A 21,771-nucleotide genomic window follows, 5' to 3' on the forward strand; every position below is an offset into this window, starting at 1 on the left:
AGGGATCAAAATAAGCTCTTATAGTTCACATAATTACATGAAAATAAGACATAATCATTACAAAGGTACGAGTTCACCAAGCCACATTACTTGTATCTTAGGTACCTGATAGGTGTCCCGAGTAAGATTGTTTACCCGCATCCTACCATGATGAGAATTCATACCCGTACCCTCACCCACATGTAAGAATCCGTACCCATAACCTCACTCAACGGGTACGAAACTTGCGGTATCCATATCCTCATGTCCGCGGGTAGAATTGCCGAGATGCCGTCCTACTGGATCTTGTTTACTTCCCAAGTTAGGAGTTGCAAAATTGGCATTTTGCCATAAATGCGACACTGTAGCGTTTCGTTTGTATTTGTGAATTATTGTCCAAATATTGACTAATTAGGCTCAAAAGATTCGTCTCACAAAGTACAACAAAACTGTGCAATTAGTTTTTGATTCATCTACATTTAGTACTCCATGCATGTACCGCAAGTTTGATATGATGGGGAATCTTCTTTTGCATAGTGTCAAAGTTGGGAGTTTGGAGGGAAGTAAACGAGCCCCTAAACCCAACAACAAACAACAGTCCGACCGAAGAACCCAGAAGCCGTACACACCGACTCGTAACATTTTCTCCTTATCCTATAAATAAACCCTGGTACAACAGGCCATGGCCGCCGCCTCGCTCCTGTCCCCCGCGTGCGCCTTGCTCCGCCGCCTCCCCGCCGCGCCGCACCTCTCCCGCTCCGCTCGCATCAAGGTCCCGGATCCCCGTGTCCCAAGCTTTCGATTGATGTAGATTCTCGAGTCCTCGAGCGGGTTTCACTCACCATTTCCCCTGGGGATCGTTTCTTTGGTTTCGCAGGGGTTCGACCGGGTTCGCCGGTTCTCGCCGGCCGCCATGTCGACGTCGTCGGGGCCAAAGGAGGCGCCGGGAAACAACCCCGGTCTCCACACCGAGATCGACCCGGCCACCAAGGGCTACTTCTTGCAGCAAACGGTAAGCTCAACTTTTACCCCTGTCTGTTTCAACCAGGTGTTCATCAAGATTCAAGCACGGATGTGTGCTATTCGCCTCGGCATTCCCCTTTTGGTGTTCGATGCGTGGATTTGACATATGGGGTCGAGCCGCTGCTGAAGTTGAGATGATCCAAATGGACAAATGGTAGTTGTTGTAGGCTTGTAGCAGGGTCAGCGTATAATAAGGTGTTCTGCTTCTGTCATTCTGTGTTTCGTGAAATGCGGGGGGGGGGGGGGGGGGGGGGGGGGGGGATCTGTTGGATTTAACAGGATAGTTCATCTGTCGCTGATTTGCAGCTACTATCAATTATGGACCAGATCCTCCAAGCACGTCCCATTACTTGAATATCAGAGTTTGATCCAAAATGTTTGATGGGCTTGTATTGCTATCAGGGTGTTTGGATGCTTTACAATTGACTGAATGACATGTATGGAGTTATTTCAGTTGCCTCATCTTAAACCAACATTGTTTCATGGTTTTGCAATTAGCCACAGGTGGACCAAACTTCTTACCATGAATGTTTCTTCTGTTGCTCTGGTCGCTATAGGATTTTGATAATTTGGGTTGCTTTTTTTTTCAGATGTTACGTGTGAAGGACCCAAAAGTGAGCCTTGACTTCTACTCCCGTGTGATGGGCATGTCGTGAGTTCTCTTCTTCCTCTTCCTAGTTCCTACAGATAATGTATCCATGCATGACAGATGAAAAGCATTCATAGCTTATCTCTGTTCTTGGTGTTATCTATGTTCTTTAGATGTATTGATGGTTGGGAAGAAAAAGTCAAGCATTGGAGTGTTTTTTTCCTGGTAGAGTGATAATGGGGGATTGGGGACATTTTTAATCTGTACGTTGAGGGCCTAAAGGTGAAATAACTCTGCTAACAAAATACTCTCCACAGGTTTCCAATTGCCATTTTAAAACAATTTAACTACCACTTGACAATATATTTCGAACAGGATGGATAATGAAGTCATGGTCTGAAGCATGGGAATTGCATATACATTTGTAATCACTATGATTTTTCTTTTGGTAGTGTTAGCTTAGATAATGGTTGAAGTCATAGCCTCATAGGTATATGATGCTGGCAGTTGCAGTTCTCTACACATAGAAAGTAATTTCATCAATGGTTTTTACGTAAACATTAATGATCTCATCTGGAACTCGTGTAGCTGATCCTTGCCACTCTCATAGTGACAGATTAGTATTGGACAAACTATATTGTGTGTAGGTGGCTAGCTGCACTGTTTGCGGTTTTAGTAAAATGCTACAGTGTCTGGAAAGCATTCCAGTCTTTAATAAAGTTTTGCATGCTATCATCATTTGAAGCCTGAGCATGAACAATGGTGAACAAATATCATACTCCCATCCCCAGGTACCAAATTTGGTTCTACAAATATAACACTAAGGTTATGTTGAGTAATGTAGGTTGGAGTTGGACCACTGGACATTTGAGTATTGCTCTTGTGGTTGCCATTGTGGGAGCTTCATAGTACTAAGGCTCTGTTTGTTTCCAAAATCTGAATTTGGCTTTGGGAAAGCTCTATCACTAATTTTATTACATCAAAACATTAGAACATCATCTATTTAAAATCTACATAGTGGTAGCTTTGTATTCTGATAATGGCATACAGTTTCCCAAAGCTTTGGCTTTTCAGGGCAGACCCCATGATCAGAATTTGATTTCGAACCCCCCTCCCCCCGGCATTCTAATATGACCTCATGGAGGGTACGGTGGTTATTGCCTTTTTCGAGTTATGCAAGGTTTTTCAGTAGATTATATTGACAATAGCACACCATTTTATGTTGGATAATTGGACACCAGTACATTGCATGAGTCATTACTTTTCTGGCATGGCGTGTTTAACTGGTTCTGTATCTTGATTACAATCCTAGACAAGAAAAATGCAAACTTGAGATGTCTTGATTGGTATTCATATTTATCACCAAAACTTTGGATTGGGAAGAGTGGGGAGGGATGGGTAAGAGTTTAGGTTCATCCCTTGGGTTGGACAGAATAGTGAATTCATTTCCTTAACGATCAAGGAAATTAGATCAAATCCATGATGCATCAGTAACCCAAAAATGCCACAAGGGTCACTTGGATATGGGTTCCTTATACATTCAAATCCGATTTTATTTGAATTTGGTCTAAATCCTAAATGTTTTTAGAGCATTCGCTTCCGAATGGGCCCTACGATCGGACTGGTCGATTCTGGTGAAAATTTTTAAGTCTGGACCAAAACAATGTCAGCTAATCTGCAGAGTAGTGGAGCACTGCTCTTTCATGGCCATGGAGCCTCAGTCTGATTGGATTTTTGCATTTATGTGTTGACTGATGGAAAATAATTCAAAAAGTTCGTTGAGGAAAAAGGAACTGAAAGAGAAACCTGCAGTAACTCTACATAATTACATCCAGCTCTGTAAACAGCTGCAAGCTGTACGTTTGTGTACAGTTAGTCAAGCAATTAAACTGGACTAGTACCACTGCTTTTGATATGAACAAATTTGAGAACATAATTTTTTGTGGCTCTAAATTCCTCGTGATACCATTGCTACAGACTGAGACAATTGATTTGATCATGGTTTTGTGTTCTAGATCAAAAGGATTTTTAGGTATCTTGCATGTATATCTATATCTTATTAGTTTATGATTTGTAGCACTTTCTTCTTCTTACAGGTTGCTGAAAAGATTAGATTTTGAAGAGTTGAAGTTCAGCTTGTATTTTCTCGGTTATGAGGTAAAAGTTTCATAGACTGGTGGAACCATGATTGCCTTAAAATATAATTTACATGATATTGCTTCTTAAGTGCGAACGGGCCTCTAGCTGAGTTGGTTAGGTGGCTCTAGTAGCACTCCTCAGGTCATGGGTTCGACTCCCCGTGGGAGCGAATTTCAGGCTGAGGTTAAAAAAATCCCCTCGTCTGTCCCATGCCAAAGCATAGGTCTAAGGCCCAGCCCAGGTCGTTGGTCATCTTACATGGGCTATGGTGCCGCTATGTAAGGGTGGGCAGGGGTTTTCTCGACCTGTGTGAGAAGGTCTTGTTCTTAACAAAATGCCCAGGGGCTGTCTTACCCCCCGCAGGTCGAGTTTTTTTATATTGCTTCTTAAGTTCTTATGTCAATTGACTCTGCTTTGAGTTTTTAGGATGTGACATCAGCTCCTGCTGATCATATCAAACGGACTGAATGGACTTTCAGGCAAAAAGCTACCCTCGAACTCACCCAGTGCGTCTTGTTACCCTTTACCGTTGTGGAAACGCTGTTCATTTTCCTCATTAGTTTGAATGCTCACAAGCAAATTGATTAACTCTTGGTAATACTGCAGCAACTGGGGCACAGAAAATGACCCTGAATTCAAATGTTACCATAATGGAAACTCAGACCCACGTGGTTTTGGTATGTGCTTAAGATTCATATGCAATTGAAATGACTGTTGCCATTTCTGAAATCGTAGAACTAGTTCAGACAAGAATAATTGTGAATATCGTAGGTGCCGTCTCACTTGTTTGTTTATTTTTGTTCATTCAGGTCATATAGGAGTAACCGTGGATGACGTCTACAAGGCATGTGAACGCTTTGAACGTCTTGGGGTTGACTTTGTGAAGAAACCCGATGATGGTACGCTAATTTGCCTTGTATTGTTACTCATCTGGTGTTGATTGTACAGCCTTGATGCTGGAATGTTGATTCAAACAAGAAACATAGTAGTTAAATGCTTCTTTCTGTAAGATCGGTAGGGTTGTGGTACAATTAAATATAGGACTAACGTTATGTGTATTGTAGTAATCCAAAACAGTAACCTGTAATATTTGAGTCATTGCCTTGATCTTTTCTTGTATTCGCCCTTGTGCATCTACAGAGTCGTCCTGATAGTGATTACCAACATCCCTGAGAGTCATTACCAACTTTGTCTAAAGTTTTTACCTCCCTTTCTTTTGGAGAAGTGGTCAATTCAGTATTTTACTTTAGTACTCCCTTCAGTAACAAATAAGTGATGTTTTTGACATCAACATGATTCCTGAAGTACAACTTTGACTATTACTTTTTGTTACAAAAATATTTATAAAAGGCTGAATGTGTCCCTTAGTTATTGAATTGGCTGGTTTAGTCCAAACGCTTTATTTGGGCCTACTTGGCATGCCAAGTCAGCCACAAGTGGGTGCAATGTTCTAGGCATGCTACCAAGTTGAGCATCCATTTGAATTTTAGTTCTAGATTGCCCCAGAATTCAATAGCATAGTGAAAATGAGTGATTGAGGATCTTCTATCCATAAATAGAAGCCTGATCATCATATTGTTTATTTGTGCATTCATCCTGACCATTGAACCATAATGAATACATTGAAAGTAAAGAAGAAACCAGGGGGTGATTTTTTTTTTTGTTTATTTACTCACCTTATGGTACTCATTGCTGACTACCACGCGAACGTGGCATGTGACATAAGCCTAACAGATAAGTTTGAGACTAGATTGATCTGTTTGTTAGTCACTCCGAACTTATGTGTTTCCTGTAACCCCCCATCCTTTTTTTTTTCAGAAGATTGGCCCATTCAGCAGTTTACATTGGTATTGTGTAAAGAAATTTTGCTAATGAAACATTGAAAGTTTACTTAAAATTATGAAGAGCAGTGATCAAGATGCTCTCAGCCTTATGTTTGATAATGCTACCTACATAACCTCCAATCAAATCATGAAACACCTTCACACTCTTTATCTTTGTAATGCATAACGTGATGATATGTAATGGGTGTTGTTTGGCTGCAGGGAAAATCAAAGGCATCGCATTTATCAAAGATCCTGATGGCTACTGGATTGAGATTTTTGACCACACCATTGGGACAGTGACTGCTTCGGCATCATGAAGTTCTGTGATTCAGATATTCTGAATGCTTCGAGTTCAGTTTTTCTATGTTATAATGCAAGTTAGTATGGAACATAGTTCATTCGTTGTATGGAACACAAGATGATACAACTCCCATTATCTCAGAACCACAGCTGTGGGCTTTACCCTCTAGGAATGAGACTATTATCTCTTTTTGGCGATCAGAGGAATGAATTGTGGTGTCGGAAGTAAAATAAGGTTGCTTAAATAATTTTAGTTTTTGTTGGATGTTAATGAAATGTTACTTTAAACTGCAAACAAGTGGTCAGGAGCTCGTTGGGGGAGCTGCATATATCCACACAGTTTCTATATGCTTTGGCATTCTGCTATTCTAGAAATTAAGCTTCTTACTTATGGGTATAAAAAAGAACAAATAATTTTGCATGCCTATATCGCATCTGATAACTGTAAGCAATGAGTTCTTTTTGGAGAAGACTCAGTACGTTCTCCTGATGGTAGGCTGAAGTTTTTCTTCTTCTTGTTTTTTTTTTTGCATGTTTTACATAAGAAAGAGTGACCGGATTTTCATTTTGTGAGAAGGATAAATTCGTGTTTGGACAAAAAAAAGTTTCTGATACGCCTGATGAAACATTCATTGGCTCTGTAAACGCGGCATAGCTGCATTCATCTCGATGAAAAACAATCCATTGCCACTAGCACATTCAGACCTCGTTTGGTTGTTCCGGATTGAATTATGGAACGGATTCGGAGGGGAATGATGATTCGGTTGTGTCACTCGATCCTGGAGGGTTTCGTTGTGGAGGTCAAGACATGAGGATTGATTCTGGGTCACTAAGAGGTTAGGATAACCAAAACGAGCTAGAATAGAATAATGCTGGTTCTACTTCGGTCCGAACCGAACGGTTATTTTGTGTGTTAGGTCGGATTTTAAATCGGGTCAAATCAATCTGTATGGTATAGATCTGATTTCGAGTGATTCTGAGAGAACTAGACGGCCTAACATTCCCAAAAGCTGTTGCATGCGACGAATTCCACAACTGACCAAGATACCTGAAGCATATCTCAAAACCTGACCTATGCAAATGATCACTCGTCATCTTTCTTCGGCTTGCGGTAGGTTTCAGCAAGATACCTAGTCAAGAAAACATAGGTCTCGACTAGCTTCTTCACATTAGGCATGTTGTAGTTCTGCTCTGCATAGATGCCACAACCAATTCCCAGCATGAACATGACGCTGCGCCTAAATAAACCCATTGCCATGGGACCTGGGGACAAGAATGAAATGGTTATGTTAAACATTTGGGATGATTCCGGTGCGAAACAAGATTAGTATAAAAGAAAGCAGGACACGATCGAGAATGGTGTTGGTCAACTGGTTGCAATGTCTGCAACTGAGATTTTTTGAGAATCATATGAGCAAGTACATTGCTACACCTCAGCAGTCTCATAGGTCGTCTCATGCAATGTCACATCGAATTTTTGCTGATGTGAAGGAGAGAGGGTGATGAGAGAAAAAGAGGTCGTTGTTTCATGAAACAACCGCCTCATAAGCTAGAATTTTAGGACTACGATACGGCTACTCTACCATTGTACGAGTTGTGGTTGCATGCACCTCATACTATTTCTTTTTTTTTTCTATGCACAAATTAAGAGAATAGATAAAAAAAATAAAGTTATTTGTTAAGCCATCTCATGATTACGTGTCAATGCATGAGACCGACTATTAGACAACACCAATGTACTTGCCCTAAAGTATACATCATGCACATAAGGCGAGCTTAAGGTTGGAAAAGAGCTAGCAACTTTTACCAGCAGGAGCATTCAAATTTTTGGACGGAATTTAATAGGGGCCTATTCGGTTAATCCCTTCACGAGGATTGGATTATCTTACAGATACAAAATAGATAGGCGAAAGCAAGTAGCCACTAGAATTTGTGTTAAGATTAATTAACACTTAGCGACATAATGGATTGAATAGATACTGCAGAGATAATGAAAGCATTGAGAGCCATGCATTCCATGCGAGAAGACAGCCTCACCGTTGTTGATCTCGGGGCCTTGGGCGCGGCGGAGCGGCGTTAGATCTTGCCGTGGCAGTGCGAGCCCTGTTCTCGACCTCCGGCGGAGATAAAGTGGAGAGAGCAGCGCGGCTGTGGCTCGGGGTGGATCACAGGTGACGGCGGCGCGGTAGCCAATGGCCAATGGGGAAGGTCATCCAGGCTCAGACGGCGGTGGGTATCAAATCAAAGGCATTAATTACGGCTTGCATGCCAAGTCGGTCCTGCCGTCCGGAATTTATATCCGAGCGTGCATTGCAAGTTTGCAACGCCGTAGGATTCGTGACCGAGTTGGCCGGAATCTTCTCCGAATCCCTCCCGCAACCGCGGCTTTATCGGAGAGCAAGCAGCGATCTCATCTCCATCTCCACGGAACGAACCAGTCGGGGCAGATCATGATGCAGGGCACAAGCGACGACGCGACCCGCAAGCGACCGAGGACGGCGCCGGCCGAGGAGGAACGCAGCAAGCGCGGCGGTGGAAGCGGAGGCATCTACATCCCTCCACATCGCGCCACCGCTGATGGCGCCGGCGGCAACGAGTCCGGCGGCGATGGGTACCAGCGCCGCAACTGGGACGCGCTGCGGAAGAGCATCACCGGGCTGGTCAACAAGGCGACCCCCACCAACATCCGCCACGTGGCGCCGGAGCTGCTGGCGGAGAACCTCATGCGCGTGCGCGGCCTGCTCTGCCGCGCGCTCCTCCGGTCCCAGGCGGCCTGCCCCGCCTTCACCGCCATCTTCGTGTCAGGACTCTGTATGCAGCAAGCTCTGAATGTGCCATTCAGATAACGTTTCAGGCGTCCAAGTGAAGTCGGCAGCTGAAGTGGTCGTTTTCAGCGGGATTCTTTTGAAGTGTCGATGACGCATCGGACGGCTCCTATTGTTTCTGTAATAGCTGTAGCTTTTCACCTGGTTAACAGACCGGTAATTGTAACTCTGTATCGTTAATTTTGCTTTGCTGTCGGATGGCTTGTAATAGCAGGACACCTTCCTTGGGAGAGGATATGCTGGTTATCTGAACCCTAGATCGAACTCTAGTTTAGCAGTAGTCCACGGGCGCCGTCATGGCCTCTTCCTGTATCTGAGCCCTGTCCATCGTTAATACTACTGCTAGTACTGCACTTGTTCGATCTGTTGCTTGTATCTGAGCCCTGTCCATCATTAATACTACTGCTAGTACTGCACTTGTTCGATCTGTTGCTTGTTGCTGTTGTTTTCTCCCCTTTTCTCTCTTGGATTTCTATCTCGATTGCTTGGATCCTGACAATTGATATCCAGAGCTAGGGGTCCTTGGCGAGATTTGTTTGCGTCCACAGCCAGAGCTCCGGAATTAGTCCGATTGGCGCGGTGGATTGGTGGTTTCGGCTCACCCGTGCAAAATCCCACCCTTCCCACCCAATTCCGTGAGCTACTTCCTATTTTCCCCAAATTTTCAGTGGATTGGTGAAAGTGAGGGTTGCAGGACGTGTTCCTGTGTAAAATTCCAAAAGCTTTCACTGATTTGCTCGAGGAGGTGACGGAGGTGAGTTGTTCTGTGACAAGGGTTGCAAGGCTGTGTCCTTGTGTAAAATTCCGGCGTCACATCCACAACTCAGGCGGCGGTAGATCACTTTGGAAGTCTTTCTGGGGCGAGCCTGGCTCAAACCGAACTTCTAAAGCCAAAGAAGATGGTGACTAAGGAATCTAATGCTACTTCCAGCTATGCTTCAGCTGAGGAGATGGAGAAAATTAGGTCTGCTTTGGATGCTTTTATAGCTAAGCAAGAAGACCAAAACAGAGTGCTGGAGTCATCATTGGACAAAATTCTCTCAAGCCTAAACAACCTTACTACTTCTGCAGCTTCTGAAGATAAGGGATCAGCTTCCAAAGGGCCTCATCAGTACACCGATACTCCACCTCCTGAAATTCCAGTGCAGGTTCATCACAGAGATCTCTCCCCTTGGTCTGTGAAGGTCCCAGCTGCTATAGAAGAAGATTGCCTTGGACAGCAAAGGAGCTAGAAAAATTCTATGCTAAAGCTAATACCACTTCTGATCCAGATCAAACTCAATTAGCTTATGAGGCATTTTTGGCAAAGCAACAAGCTAACCAATATCATCACCTCAACCAACATGTAATTCATCCAAATCCCACAATGGCCCACCAACCATATCACAACAACTTGGACTTTCATCAACAATTGCACCACCAGCAGAAACTGATAGCTAAAGGGCCAAAATTATCATTTCCTGCATTTGATGGTTCAGATCCTGATGGTTGGATTAGGAAAGCTGAGAAATATTTTGAATTGGTTGGAGTTCCAAATGAAAGCAGAGTTCAAATTGCAGTAATGTATATTGTGGGGAAAGCTGAGTTCTGGTGGAGAAGCACTGGTGGTAATGCCTCTACTGTCCCTTGGCACCAATTCTGTAAAATGATAGGTGATAGATTCATTGAGGAATCTCTTTATGAGGTCATTGCCAGATTCCATGGCCTTAAGCAAAATGGACCTGTCCAAGAGTACATCACAAAATTTGAAGAGTTAATGGGTTTAGTCAAAAGAGATAATCCATCTTTGCATGATTCCTATTTCATTAGCAGTTTTATCTCTGGGTTACAAGAACCTATACAACACCATCTTCAATGTCACCAGCCTGCAAGCCTCAATTCTGCCTTTTGGTATGCTAGAAGGCTGGAACAAGCTCACCCACCACCAAAAAGGTTTCCACAATTCAATCGTATAGACCACAGAAAGTGTGGCAGAAAGATTCCAAAGAAAAAGAGCAAATTCAAAATAATATAGCTGAGCTCAAAGCTGCTGGTAAATGTTTTACTTGCAAGGAACCATGGGTCCCTGGTCATGCTAAAGTGTGCAAAGGAAAAAAATTATTTTCAGTTGTATTGCTGGAAAAGGAAGGGCAAGAGAAGGTAGAACTGGTGGAAGATGAGAATTCAAGTGAGGAGGGTGAATATCATGATGCTGAGCAAATTCCAACAGTTCAAATTTCTTTGCATGCTCTGACAGATATTTCTTCTTCAGCTAGAACCTTTACTTTGAACGTTCAACTTGGCCACCATTCGGGAACAGCACTTGTGGACAGTGGTAGTGATGTTTCTTTTATCAATGATAAATTTGCCATGAAAAATAAATTGCAAATCTCACAAGTGGAGGAAGTTAAGGTGGCAGCTGCAAATGGTACAGAGATACACAGTTCAACAGCCTGTTTGGCTTGTCCTTATTCTATTCAAAACCACCAATTCAGTTCTGATTTTAGATTAATTGAGGTTCAAGGTTTTGATATTGTCCTGGGGGCAGACTGGATCTATCAACATAGCCCAGTTGGTTTGGATCTCAAAATGAGGGAATTTTCCATCAGTAAAGATGGGAAACACATTGTCACATTTTCTGATGAAACTATTCCAGAAGGCTGCCAGTTGATCAGCACCAAGAAGCTTTGTCACTTGTTGAAAAACAAAATAGTTGGAGCTGTCATAGTCCTCAACAACACTCAGCAACCTCCTCTTCAATCAAAAATGGAAATTCCAACAGAAGTACAAACTATGTTGGATGAATTTCAAGATATTTTCACTGGACCAACTGAACTCCCTCCACATAGATCTATTGATCATTCTATTCCCCTTGTTGAAGAATCTAAACCCATCAATCAAAGGCCTTACAGATTGCCACATCATCAAAAAAATACTATGGAGAATTTAATTCAGCAACTACTGAATGCTCAAATGATTAGGCCAAGTGTTAGCCCCTATTCATCTCCTGTGATTTTGGTGAAAAAGAAAGATGGTACTTGGAGACTATGTGTGGATTTTAGGCAGCTCAATTCCAATACAATTAAGAATAAGTACCCCATACCCATTATTGAAGATCTTTTGGATGAGCTATTTGGTGCTAAAGTCTTCTCCAAAATTGATTTGAGGTCAGGCTATCATCAAATTAGAATGAGTGAAGCTGATATACAGAAGACTGCATTTACCACTCATGTGGGCCATTTTAAGTATTTGGTGATGCCATTTGGATTGACAAATGCCCCAGCCACATTTCAAACATTGATGAACAATGTATTGGCTTCTTTTCTGAGGAAATTTGCCTTGGTGTTTTTTGATGATATTCTCATCTATAGTACTTCCCTGAAAGATCATATATCCCACTTACATTCAGTCTTGGCAGTGCTTAGAGAGAACAAGCTATTTGCCAAATTATCAAAGTGTACATTTGCACAACCTGAAATTGAGTATTTGGGTCATGTCATAAGCAAGAATGGAGTAGCTACAGACCCTTCCAAAATTACTATCATTCAGCATTGGCCTCAACCTAAATCGGTAACTGACTTAAGAGCATTTTTTGGGTTTAACTGGTTATTATAGAAGATTCATACAGAATTATGGTATTATCTGCTGACCTTTATTTGATGCATTGAAAAAGGATGGATTTGAGTGGACATCAAAGCAAATGCAAGCCTTTCAAGCACTTAAGCAGATTATGTCCAATCCTCCAGTGTTGGCTCTCCCAGATTTCTCTCAACCATTTGTTTTGGAAGCTGATGCTAGTGGCACAGGTATTGGAGCTGTCTTAATGCAAAATGGCCGACCTATATCTTTTCTCAGCAAGACATTGGGTCCCAAGGCAGCAGCATGCTCCACCTATGAGAAGGAAGCAATGGCAATTTTGGAAGCACTAAAGAAATGGAAACATTACCTTGCAAGCATTTCGGTCATAATTAGAACAGACCAGCAAAGTTTGAAGTATATTCAGGAACAGAGGTTGGTGGAAGGTATCCAGCACAAGTTACTTGTCGAACTGTTGGGTTATAATTATAAAATTGAGTACAAAAAAGGAAAGGAGAATAAAGTGGCTGATGCTCTTTCTAGAGTTGATCTCAACTCCTCTATATATGCTATTTCAGTAATAGTACCAGCTTGGATTGAACAGTAATGTTGTGCCTTCTTATTCACTAGCTAGTGGCATTTTGAGGTACAAAGGCAAAATTCTTATTGGCCAAGACACATCTTTGAGGACCCAGCTTTTGGCAAATTTCCATAAATCTGCTCTTGGTGGCCATTCAGGAGAGCGAGCAACTTATCAAAGGCTGAAGTTGGTTTTCTATTGGCCAAAACTACACAAAAATGTTAAAGATTATGTGAAGGTTTGTCCTGTCTGTCAAAAGAACAAAAGTGAGAATATTCCCTATCCTGGGCTTTTGGAACCATTACCTGTTCCTGACAAGGCTTGGTCACATATTTCAATGGATTTTATTGAGGGGTTACCCAAATCAAATGGAAAAGATGTCATTTTGGTAGTTGTTGATAGATTTACAAAGTACTCTCACTTCCTTACATTAAGCCACCCATTTATTGTAAATGAGGTTATCCCTTTATTGCTTGATCATATTTTCAAGTTACATGTACCACCACAGGTGATTGTCACAGATAGAGATAGAATTTTCACAAGTACTCTTTGGCAATCTCTTTTCAAAGCATTAGGCATTAATTTACATTTGAGTTCAGCTTACCATCCGCAGACAAATGGACAAACAGAACGAGTCAATCAATGTTTGGAAAACTATCTAAGGTGCATGTGCTTTACAGCTCCCAGGAGATGGTCCTATTGGCTATCCTCAGCTGAGTGGTGGTATAATACATCTTTTCATACTTCTTTGAACATGACTCCTTTTCAAGCATTATATGGCTTTCCTCCTCCTATGATTGCTGAAGTGGTCTTGCCAGATTGCCCCAATGATAGTGCACGAGAGATTATGCAAAATAGGCAATTGGCCAATCAGCTGATTAAAGACAATTTGCTTAAGGCTCAGGGAAGAATGAAACACCAAGCTGATAAGCATAGGACTGAAAGGGAGATTGAACTTGGCTCTATGGTCTACCTCAAAATTCAACCATATCGACACACCTCTCTCAGCCTGCATAATTCTCTAAAATTGCATTCCATATATTATGGCCCTTTCAAAATCCTTGAAAAGATTGGCAGATCAGCTTATAAGCTACTTTTACCAGATCAATGTACTTTACATCCTGTGTTTCATGTGAGCCAATTGAAAAAGCACATTGGTCCAAGTGCAGTGCCCACCCCTGATCTTCCACTGGTTGATGCTGATGGGATTATCAAAGTTGCCCCAGAAGTGATACTGGAAAGAAGAATGATTCCAAGGAACAATGAGCCGGTTGTGCAGTGGTTAATTCAGTGGACCAATCTTCCTCAATCAAAAGCTACATGGGAGGATGCTGCTTTCATCCGTCGGGTATTTCCTTCCTTCCATCCTTAAGGATAAGGATGTTAAGGGGGGAGCATTGTCAGGACTCTGTATGCAGCAAGCTCTGAATGTGCCATTCAGATAACATTTCAAGCGTCCAAGTGAAGTCGGCAGCTGAAGTGGTCATTTCAGCGGGATTCTTTTGAAGTGTCGATGACGCATCGGACGGCTCCTATTGTTTCTGTAATAGCTGTAGCTTTTCACCTGGTTAACAGACCGATAATAGTAACTCTGTATCGTTACTTTTGCTTTGCTGTCGGATGGCTTGTAATAGCAGGACACCTTCCCTGGGAGAGGATATGCTGGTTATCTGAACCCTAGATCGAACTCTAGTTTAGCAGTAGTCCACGGGCGCCGTCATGGCCTCTTCCTGTATCTGAGCCCTGTCCATCGTTAATACTACTGCTAGTACTGCACTTGTTCGATCTGTTGCTTGTTGCTGTTATTTTCTCCCCTTTTCTCTCTTGGATTTCTGTCTCGATTGCTTGGATCCTGACACTTCGCGGCGCTCGCGGCGGTGGCCAACGCCGTGCTCCCCGCCGTCGGCCGCCACCTCCTCGTCCGCCTCGTGATCCGCGTCAGGCGCGCCCACGCCGCCGGCGAAAGGCACGTGCTGGCGGCCGCGGCGAGGTTCGTCGCCCCCCTGGTGAACCAGGGCGTCGCGCACTAGCTGCTCGCGCTGGAGCTCCTCGCGCTGCTGCTCAACCGACCGACGGACGGCGCCGTGGAGGTCGCCGTCGGGTTCGTCACCGAGTGCGGCGCCGCGCTCCACGAGTCGTGCCCGCGGGGGCTCGACGCAGTCTTTGGCAGCCTCAGGAGCATCCTGCACGACGGGGACATCGAGAAGCGCACCCAGTTCATGATCGAAGATCTCTTCGCCGTCCGGAAATCGCAGTTCCGCGGTCACCCACCGGTCCGGCCGGAGCTGGACCTCGTCGAGCACCACGACCAGGTGACGCATCAGATTGAGCTCTCCCTTGACGAAGACAAGCTCGATCCTGAGGACCATCTTGACGTGTTCACGCCGAGCCCGACCTTCGCGCAAGACGAGGTCGCGTACCAGGAACTCAAGAGAGCCATGCTCGGAGACGACGAGAACGAGGACGAGAAGACCCAACAATCTTCCACCGACGACGACGAGGAGAGCAGCGATCACGAGTCCGACGAGGAGGCAACCATCCACGATGGGACTGACACCGACCTGACCACTCTGCGGAGAACCATATACCTGAAGGTCATGTCGAGCGCCGACTCCGACGAGGCGGGGCACAAGCTCCTGTCCGTCGTGCGGCCCGGCCAGGAGGCGGAGCTCTGCGCCATGCTCGTCGAGTGCAGCAGGAAGGAGAAGGCGTACACGAGCTACTACAGCCGGATCGGGCGGCGGCTGTGCGCCATGGGCCGCGCGTACCAGGGCGGCTTCGAGGCCTGCCTCGCCGGGCACTACTCGGCGGCGCACCGCATGACGAGCGACGAGCTGCGCGCCACGGCCAGATTCTTCGCGGACCTGCTGGCGGCCGACGCGGTCCCGTGGCGCGGCGCGCTGGGGCGCGTGAGGGTGACGGAGGAGGACACCACGTCGTCGTTGCGCATTTTCATCAAGGTGCTGTTCCAGGACCTCGGGGAGCAGCTCGGTATACGGAAGCTTAGCGAGAAGGTGAACGACGAGGACACTGAGGTACGAGACGCCCTCTTCCCCAGAGACTGCGCCAGGAACACGCGGTTCGCCATTAATTTCTTCACGGTGATAGGCCTGGGAGGCGTAACAGAATCCGCGAGGAAGCTCGTTGCGTAGTACTATGTTTTTTCCCTTCACATTGTATGAAGTCTGGTTGCATGGACAACTTTCTGTTGGAATGTTAATATTGTCCAAAATGTAGAACAGTTGTAGCATTACTGGTAAGGGAGGTTTCACTATTATACAACCCCAAGAACAGAGCAGCCTGAACCAGAACCGGTTCTGCAGCTGGCGTAGAAAGTATTCCATATCATCTCAAGGACCATCTATCCAACACGGTTTAATAGGTCCTTGATGCACAAGTCACTGCGAAATTAGATATTTGCTGAAGTTGATTAACTTGGAGGCCTTTTTTTTTCTCTTTATAAACATCCCCGGGTGTGTAAAATCGAGCATCATCTCAAACCACTCCAAAAGGTCTTTGGGGTGAATTTAGGGGTTGTCCATGGTTGCCCACAATAGAGGAAGAAGGGCAATGGGAAGTAGGATGGCCTAGAGGTAGTGGCAGATACATGTGAGAGCCGAGTGACAGCAATATGCTAGTAATGTAGTGGATATGTGTGAATCGGCCTTGGTGAGGTAGACCATCCTAGTGGTTGTGGTGGGCATGGGAACCGGGTGGTAGCATCAAGTTATTAGTGCAGTAGTGTATGTGAATTATTTGACACTGGACTCACGCTGGTGCGAAGGCGAGCAATTTGAAACAATGAGATAGTGAGAGAGAATGAAGGAGAGGGGTGGAGGGGGGAGGAGATGGATATGCGGCATCTGCAAGCTGAGCTGAAAGTAGAAGACAACATAATGAGCAATAGATTATTATTTAGTAGTTTCAGATTAGTGGCGGCCTATATAGTAAGGTGTTTTTAAAAAAAAAATGAAGGTACCACTTGGTTTGACAACATCGTGAAACCATCAAATCTTACCATTGGCAGCCTTCACAACGTATTTACCTTATTTCTTGGAAATGACCAGTACTCACTTCGTCTGCATGCGTAGTTCCAAAGAAAAAGAACCAAAGCTATCGATGATTATTTCTTGGAAATGACCAGTACTCACCTTGACAAGAAGTTGCCACGCTTCCTTCCTACAAAGAAGGACGCAATGTGCTGCACTTGCACAAGAAAAGTTTTGGAGCTTCTCCAGAAAACAAATTGATAAGAAATGATATGCTGCTACCTTCTCTGACGTGGCGAATCACTACGGGAAAGCTAAAAATTGCCGAGTGTATTTTTTTTGCCGAGTGTTTTTTTTTGAGCACTCGGCAAATAAGCTCTTCGCCGAGTGCCAAGCCAAAAACACTCGGCAAAAGAAATACACTCGGCAAATCGGGGCTTTGCCGAGTGTCAAGTAAAAAATACTCGGCAAACTACCCTCTTTGCCGAGTGTCTTTTTGACACTTGGCAAAAAAATAATTTTTTTTTCTCTTTTCACCTTGAAATTTTTTCTACTCCCCACATACAAAAGAGGGTAGTTTGCCGAGTGTCAAAAAAGACACTCGGCAAAGAGGGGGTTTGCCGAGTGTTTTTTTGACACTTGGCAAAAAAATAATTTTTTTTTCCTCTTTTCACCTTGAAATTTTTTCTACTCCCCACATACAACACGTGGTACTCCATGTTAAAATTTGGTATATTTTTGGATTTATTTGCTATATTTATTTAATTAATTGCATTTCAAGGAAATTTTTGGTATAAGTTAAATTTGAGTAGAAAAATGATATTCATGTTATTTGGCTCAATTTGAGACCTGACCCATGAAATGAAAAGAAATTTCGAACATCTTGTTCAGGAAACACGACAATGAACGTGTGGCGGTAGTATTTTTAAATTGTAAAAAAAACAAGCAAAGTCTGAAAATCATGAGATTTGTAATTATGTGATGATATAATACGTGGAAGCTGTGGAAAAAAATTGGGAAGGTTTTGCACATTTCATCATGTACGATGATTACAAACCGAAGCATCTCAGAAGAAAAATAGTAACTTTGAGAAGGATTTGATAAAATTTAGAGTCGAAGTGACGGTCGACTTCGGTTTGACTACAAAACTTTTTGTATAGTCAGTAGAGAACATATCTTATTTCGTGTGAAAATTTGGTATTTTTTTGAAACTGTTGGATATTTTTAATTTTTTTTTAAAAAAACTTTGCCGAGTGTCCTAGGTAGACACTCGGCAAAGAAAAACTTTACCGAGTGCCCACCTAGGACACTCGGCGACCCTTTTTTAACCCTACCGGCCGGCCGGAGCCCGGCCCACAAACCCGCCCCCCCCCCCCCCCCCCCTCCCCCCCGCCTTCTTCCTCACGCCGCCCCCGCCCCCCCACCCGTGCCTCCGGACCGCCCCCCTCCTCCCCCTGGCCTCCCCTCACGCCGCCCCCTCCTCCTCCCCTAGCTCCCTCCCCCGGCGGCCCTCCCTCCCCCGGCACACATCCTCCACTCCTCCTCCCCTTCCCTTCCCTCCCCTCCCCTCCCCTCTCCCTCCCCCGGCCGGATTTGGCGCCCCTAGCTTCCCTTTCTTCCCCAGCCAGATCTGGCGCCCTCCCGGCGGCGGGTCGTGGCGACCGAGGCAGCGGCGGTGGATCTGGCCGCGGGGCGGCAGCGACCACGTCTTCGAGTTCAACTACGCCATCAACGGACGCGCCTGCCGCATGCTCGTCACCTCCGTCACGGGCCACCTCATCCACGCCTGCCTCTTCCACGCCCCCGTCCGCAAGTCCGTGCCCCAGGTATGCCGCGACAGATCTGGCGCCCTCCTTTCTTCCCCGGCTGCGGGGCGGCGGCGGCGGCGACGGCGGGTCGAGGCGGCGGCGGTGCGTAGCGGCCGGCCGGTGGTGGTGGCTGGCCGGAGGTTGTTTTTTTTTTTAATTTTTCGCAAAAAATGTTGCCGAGTGTTTTCTGGCCACTCGGCAAAGTCTTTGCCGAGTGCGCGACACAAAACACTCGGCAAATCCGTGTTTGCCGACTCAGAATTTGCCGTGTGCCGTTTGCAGAGTGTTACACTCGGCAAACGGTTCGCCGAGTGTTTTTAGCCCTTCGCCGAGTGCCAGGGGCACTCGGCAATGTTTCTGTTTCCCGTAGTGAACATCCAGTGTTACCACTTGAGTGTTACCATGTAACAGCCATCAAATACACTTTTTAAAGTGCACAAAAGAATTGACAAAAAATCATGGATGAATAGCTGTGCGCTATCATCCAGATTAGTCGGGAGTCAAAGGAAGTGCTAACGGTTTCTTGTGAACATAGTCACTACTTAAAAACAGACAAAATAATGAATACACCGGATAACAACACTCGTCAGTAAATATCCTTTAGTGACAAGTTTTCAACCACTTAAATTATGTGACCTCGGGTCGGGGCCCAGTAATGAGCCTTCACCATCAGTGGTGGGTCTTTCTATATCAGTAATAGACCACAACATAATACTCCAATTTTTAATTGTTTGTCCAAAAATAATAATAATAGTGTGGGAGATGTTATGTTGTCCAATTTTTTAAACAAATCGATAACTTCCAAAGAAAAATAATTTCAACTAGGTAATCTTATTTATTTTAGAAAAATAATTTCAATGGACTATTTAGCATAGCAAAACCATAATGTTCAGATCATGGTTGAGTAAGATATAACTTTAAATACATAGTAAGAAATAACAAAAAGATGATATATATGAAGTAGTCACTACGGGAAAGCTAAAAATTGCCGAGTGTTTTTTCCTTTGCCGAGTGTTTTTTTTCGAGCACTCGGCAAACAAGCTCTTTGCCGAGTGCCAAGCTAAAAACACTCGGCAAAGAAAAAACACTCAGCAAATCGGGGCTTTGCCGAGTGTCAAATAAAAAACACTCGGCAAACCCTCCTCTTTGCCGAGTGTTAAAAAAAACAATCGGCAAAGAGGGGACTTTGCCGAGTGTCAAAAAAGACACTCGCCAAAGAGGGGTTTGCCGAGTGTTTTTTTTGACACTCGGCAAAAAAAATTAGTCTTTCCCTCTTTTCACCTTGAAATTTTTTCTACTCCCCACATACAACATGTGGTACTCCATGTTAAAATTTGGTATATTTTTGAATTTATTTGCTATATTTATTTAATTAATTGTATTTCAAGGAAAATTTTGGTATAAGTCAAATTTGAACTGCAAGTGATTCAAATTATAGAATAAAATGAGTAGAAAAATTATATTCATATTATTTAGCCAAATTTGAGACATGACCCACGAAATGAAAAGAAATTTTAAACATTTTATTCAGGAAACATGACCATGAACGTATGGCCGAATGATTTTTAAATTGTAAAAAAAGCAAGCGAAGTCTGAAAATCATGAGATTTGTCATGATGTGATGATATCATACGTGGAGGCTGTGAAAAAAAATTGAGAAGATTTCGCACATTTCGTCACGTACATTGTTTACAAACCAAAGCATCTCAAAAGAAGAATAGTAGCATTGAGAAGGATTCGATAAGAATTGGAGTTAGAGTGACTATGGAGTATTATTTTGACTACAAAACTTTTTGTATAGGCAGTAGAGAACATATATTGTTTCATGTGAAATTTTTGTAATTTTTTGGAACCGGTACATAATTTTAATGTATTAAGTGCAATTATAGAATTTTAATTGAGTTTTGTTTTGACTAAAAAAACTTTTTGTATAGATAGTAGAGAACATATATTGTTTCATGTGAAATTTTTGTAATTTTTTGGAACCGTTAGATAATTTTAATGTATTAAGTGCAATTATATAATTTTAATTGATATAAATTGAATTTGAACTATAACCGCATAAAATAATGAAATAATATGAGTAGAACAATCAAATATATATTGTTGAGGTAATTTGATGGAGTATTTTAAAATATATCGAAATAAATAAAGAAAAAAGTGTTATAAAACGAACAAAAATGAGAAAAAAAATTTGCCGAGGGTTTTATTTATTGCACCGGCAAATCAAAATTTTTGCCGGGTGTCCACGTTCGGACCTTCAGCAAACAAAATATCAACTACTTAACCCCACCCCCTCTCCCCGCGCCCGAGACCGCCCCCCGCGCGCCCCTCCTTCTCCTCTGCAGCCCGCCCCCCCGGCCCCCTCCCCTCCCTCTCCTCCGGCGGGCCCCTCCTCTCCCTCTCCTCCGCCGCGCCGCCCCTCGAGGCCGGATCCGGCGCGCCCCTTCCCCTCCCTCTCCGGCGGGCGGCGCCCCCTCCCGACCCCTCACCGTCGGCCGGGGTGGTCACCTCCCTCCCTCCCTCCGCCGCCGGGCAGATCCGGGCGGCCGGGGCGGCCTCCTCCCTCCCTCCACCACCGGTTAGATCTGGGCAGCTCGAGGGGAGGGGCCTGGCGGCGGCCGTGGATCGAGGGGAGGGGGCCCGACGGCGGCGCACCCCTGCCCCTCCCCCCCTCTCCAGTGGATCCGGCGGTGCCGGCCCTCCCCTCATAGGATCCTGCGGCGCTGGGGCCCTCTCGCTCAACCATGGACAGGGTGCGACGCAGGAACGGGAGCTTGTCGATGGCGGCGTCGAGGCTGCGCACGAACTCCAGGTCCATGTATGCCTGGAGGTGCTGCGTGTGCGCCAGGTTGGGGAAGGTCTCCAGATCAGCGGCAGCGTGGGGCTGTGGGGGTGTGCTGCTGGCGGAGCAGGCGGTGGTGGTGGCGGCATGGGAGGTGGTGCTGTGGTGGTGGTGCTGGCGGAGCAGGCGGTGGTGGCGGCATGGGAGGTGGTGCTGTGGTGGTGGTGCTGGCATAGCTGGCGGTGGTGGCGGCGGCGGCGGCGGAGCAGGATATTTTTTTTTCAAAAATTGGATGCCGAGTGTTTTCTTGGCGCTCGGCAAAGACTTTGCCGAGTGCCCGATACAAAACACTCAGCAAATCAGTGTTTGCCGA

At 44.7% G+C, this 21,771-nt stretch overlaps 2 protein-coding genes across 2 annotated transcripts; both read left to right on the plus strand.

Moving 5' to 3' along the window:
• The first annotated feature begins 591 nt into the window (after nucleotides 1-591).
• Nucleotides 592-6,057, plus strand: LOC117865062 (lactoylglutathione lyase). The gene is made up of 8 exons (XM_034749140.2): nucleotides 592-751; nucleotides 857-991; nucleotides 1,593-1,654; nucleotides 3,688-3,748; nucleotides 4,157-4,236; nucleotides 4,337-4,407; nucleotides 4,540-4,629; nucleotides 5,776-6,057. Exons 1-8 carry the CDS (start codon nucleotides 662-664, stop codon nucleotides 5,871-5,873), a joined length of 687 nt encoding a protein of 228 aa, XP_034605031.1. The 5' UTR covers nucleotides 592-661; the 3' UTR covers nucleotides 5,874-6,057.
• A 2,249-nt stretch (nucleotides 6,058-8,306) lies between these two features.
• On the plus strand, nucleotides 8,307-15,968 carry LOC117864558 (pre-mRNA-splicing factor cwc22). The gene is made up of 3 exons (XM_034748691.1): nucleotides 8,307-8,667; nucleotides 9,753-9,829; nucleotides 14,847-15,968. The coding sequence occupies exons 1-3, from the start codon at nucleotides 8,307-8,309 to the stop codon at nucleotides 15,966-15,968; spliced, it is 1,560 nt and encodes a 519-aa protein (XP_034604582.1).
• The last annotated feature ends 5,803 nt before the right edge of the window (nucleotides 15,969-21,771 follow it).

The sequence above is a fragment of the Setaria viridis genome, chromosome 7 (genome assembly GCF_005286985.2).
Source record: "Setaria viridis chromosome 7, Setaria_viridis_v4.0, whole genome shotgun sequence".
NCBI lineage: Eukaryota > Viridiplantae > Streptophyta > Magnoliopsida > Poales > Poaceae > Setaria > Setaria viridis.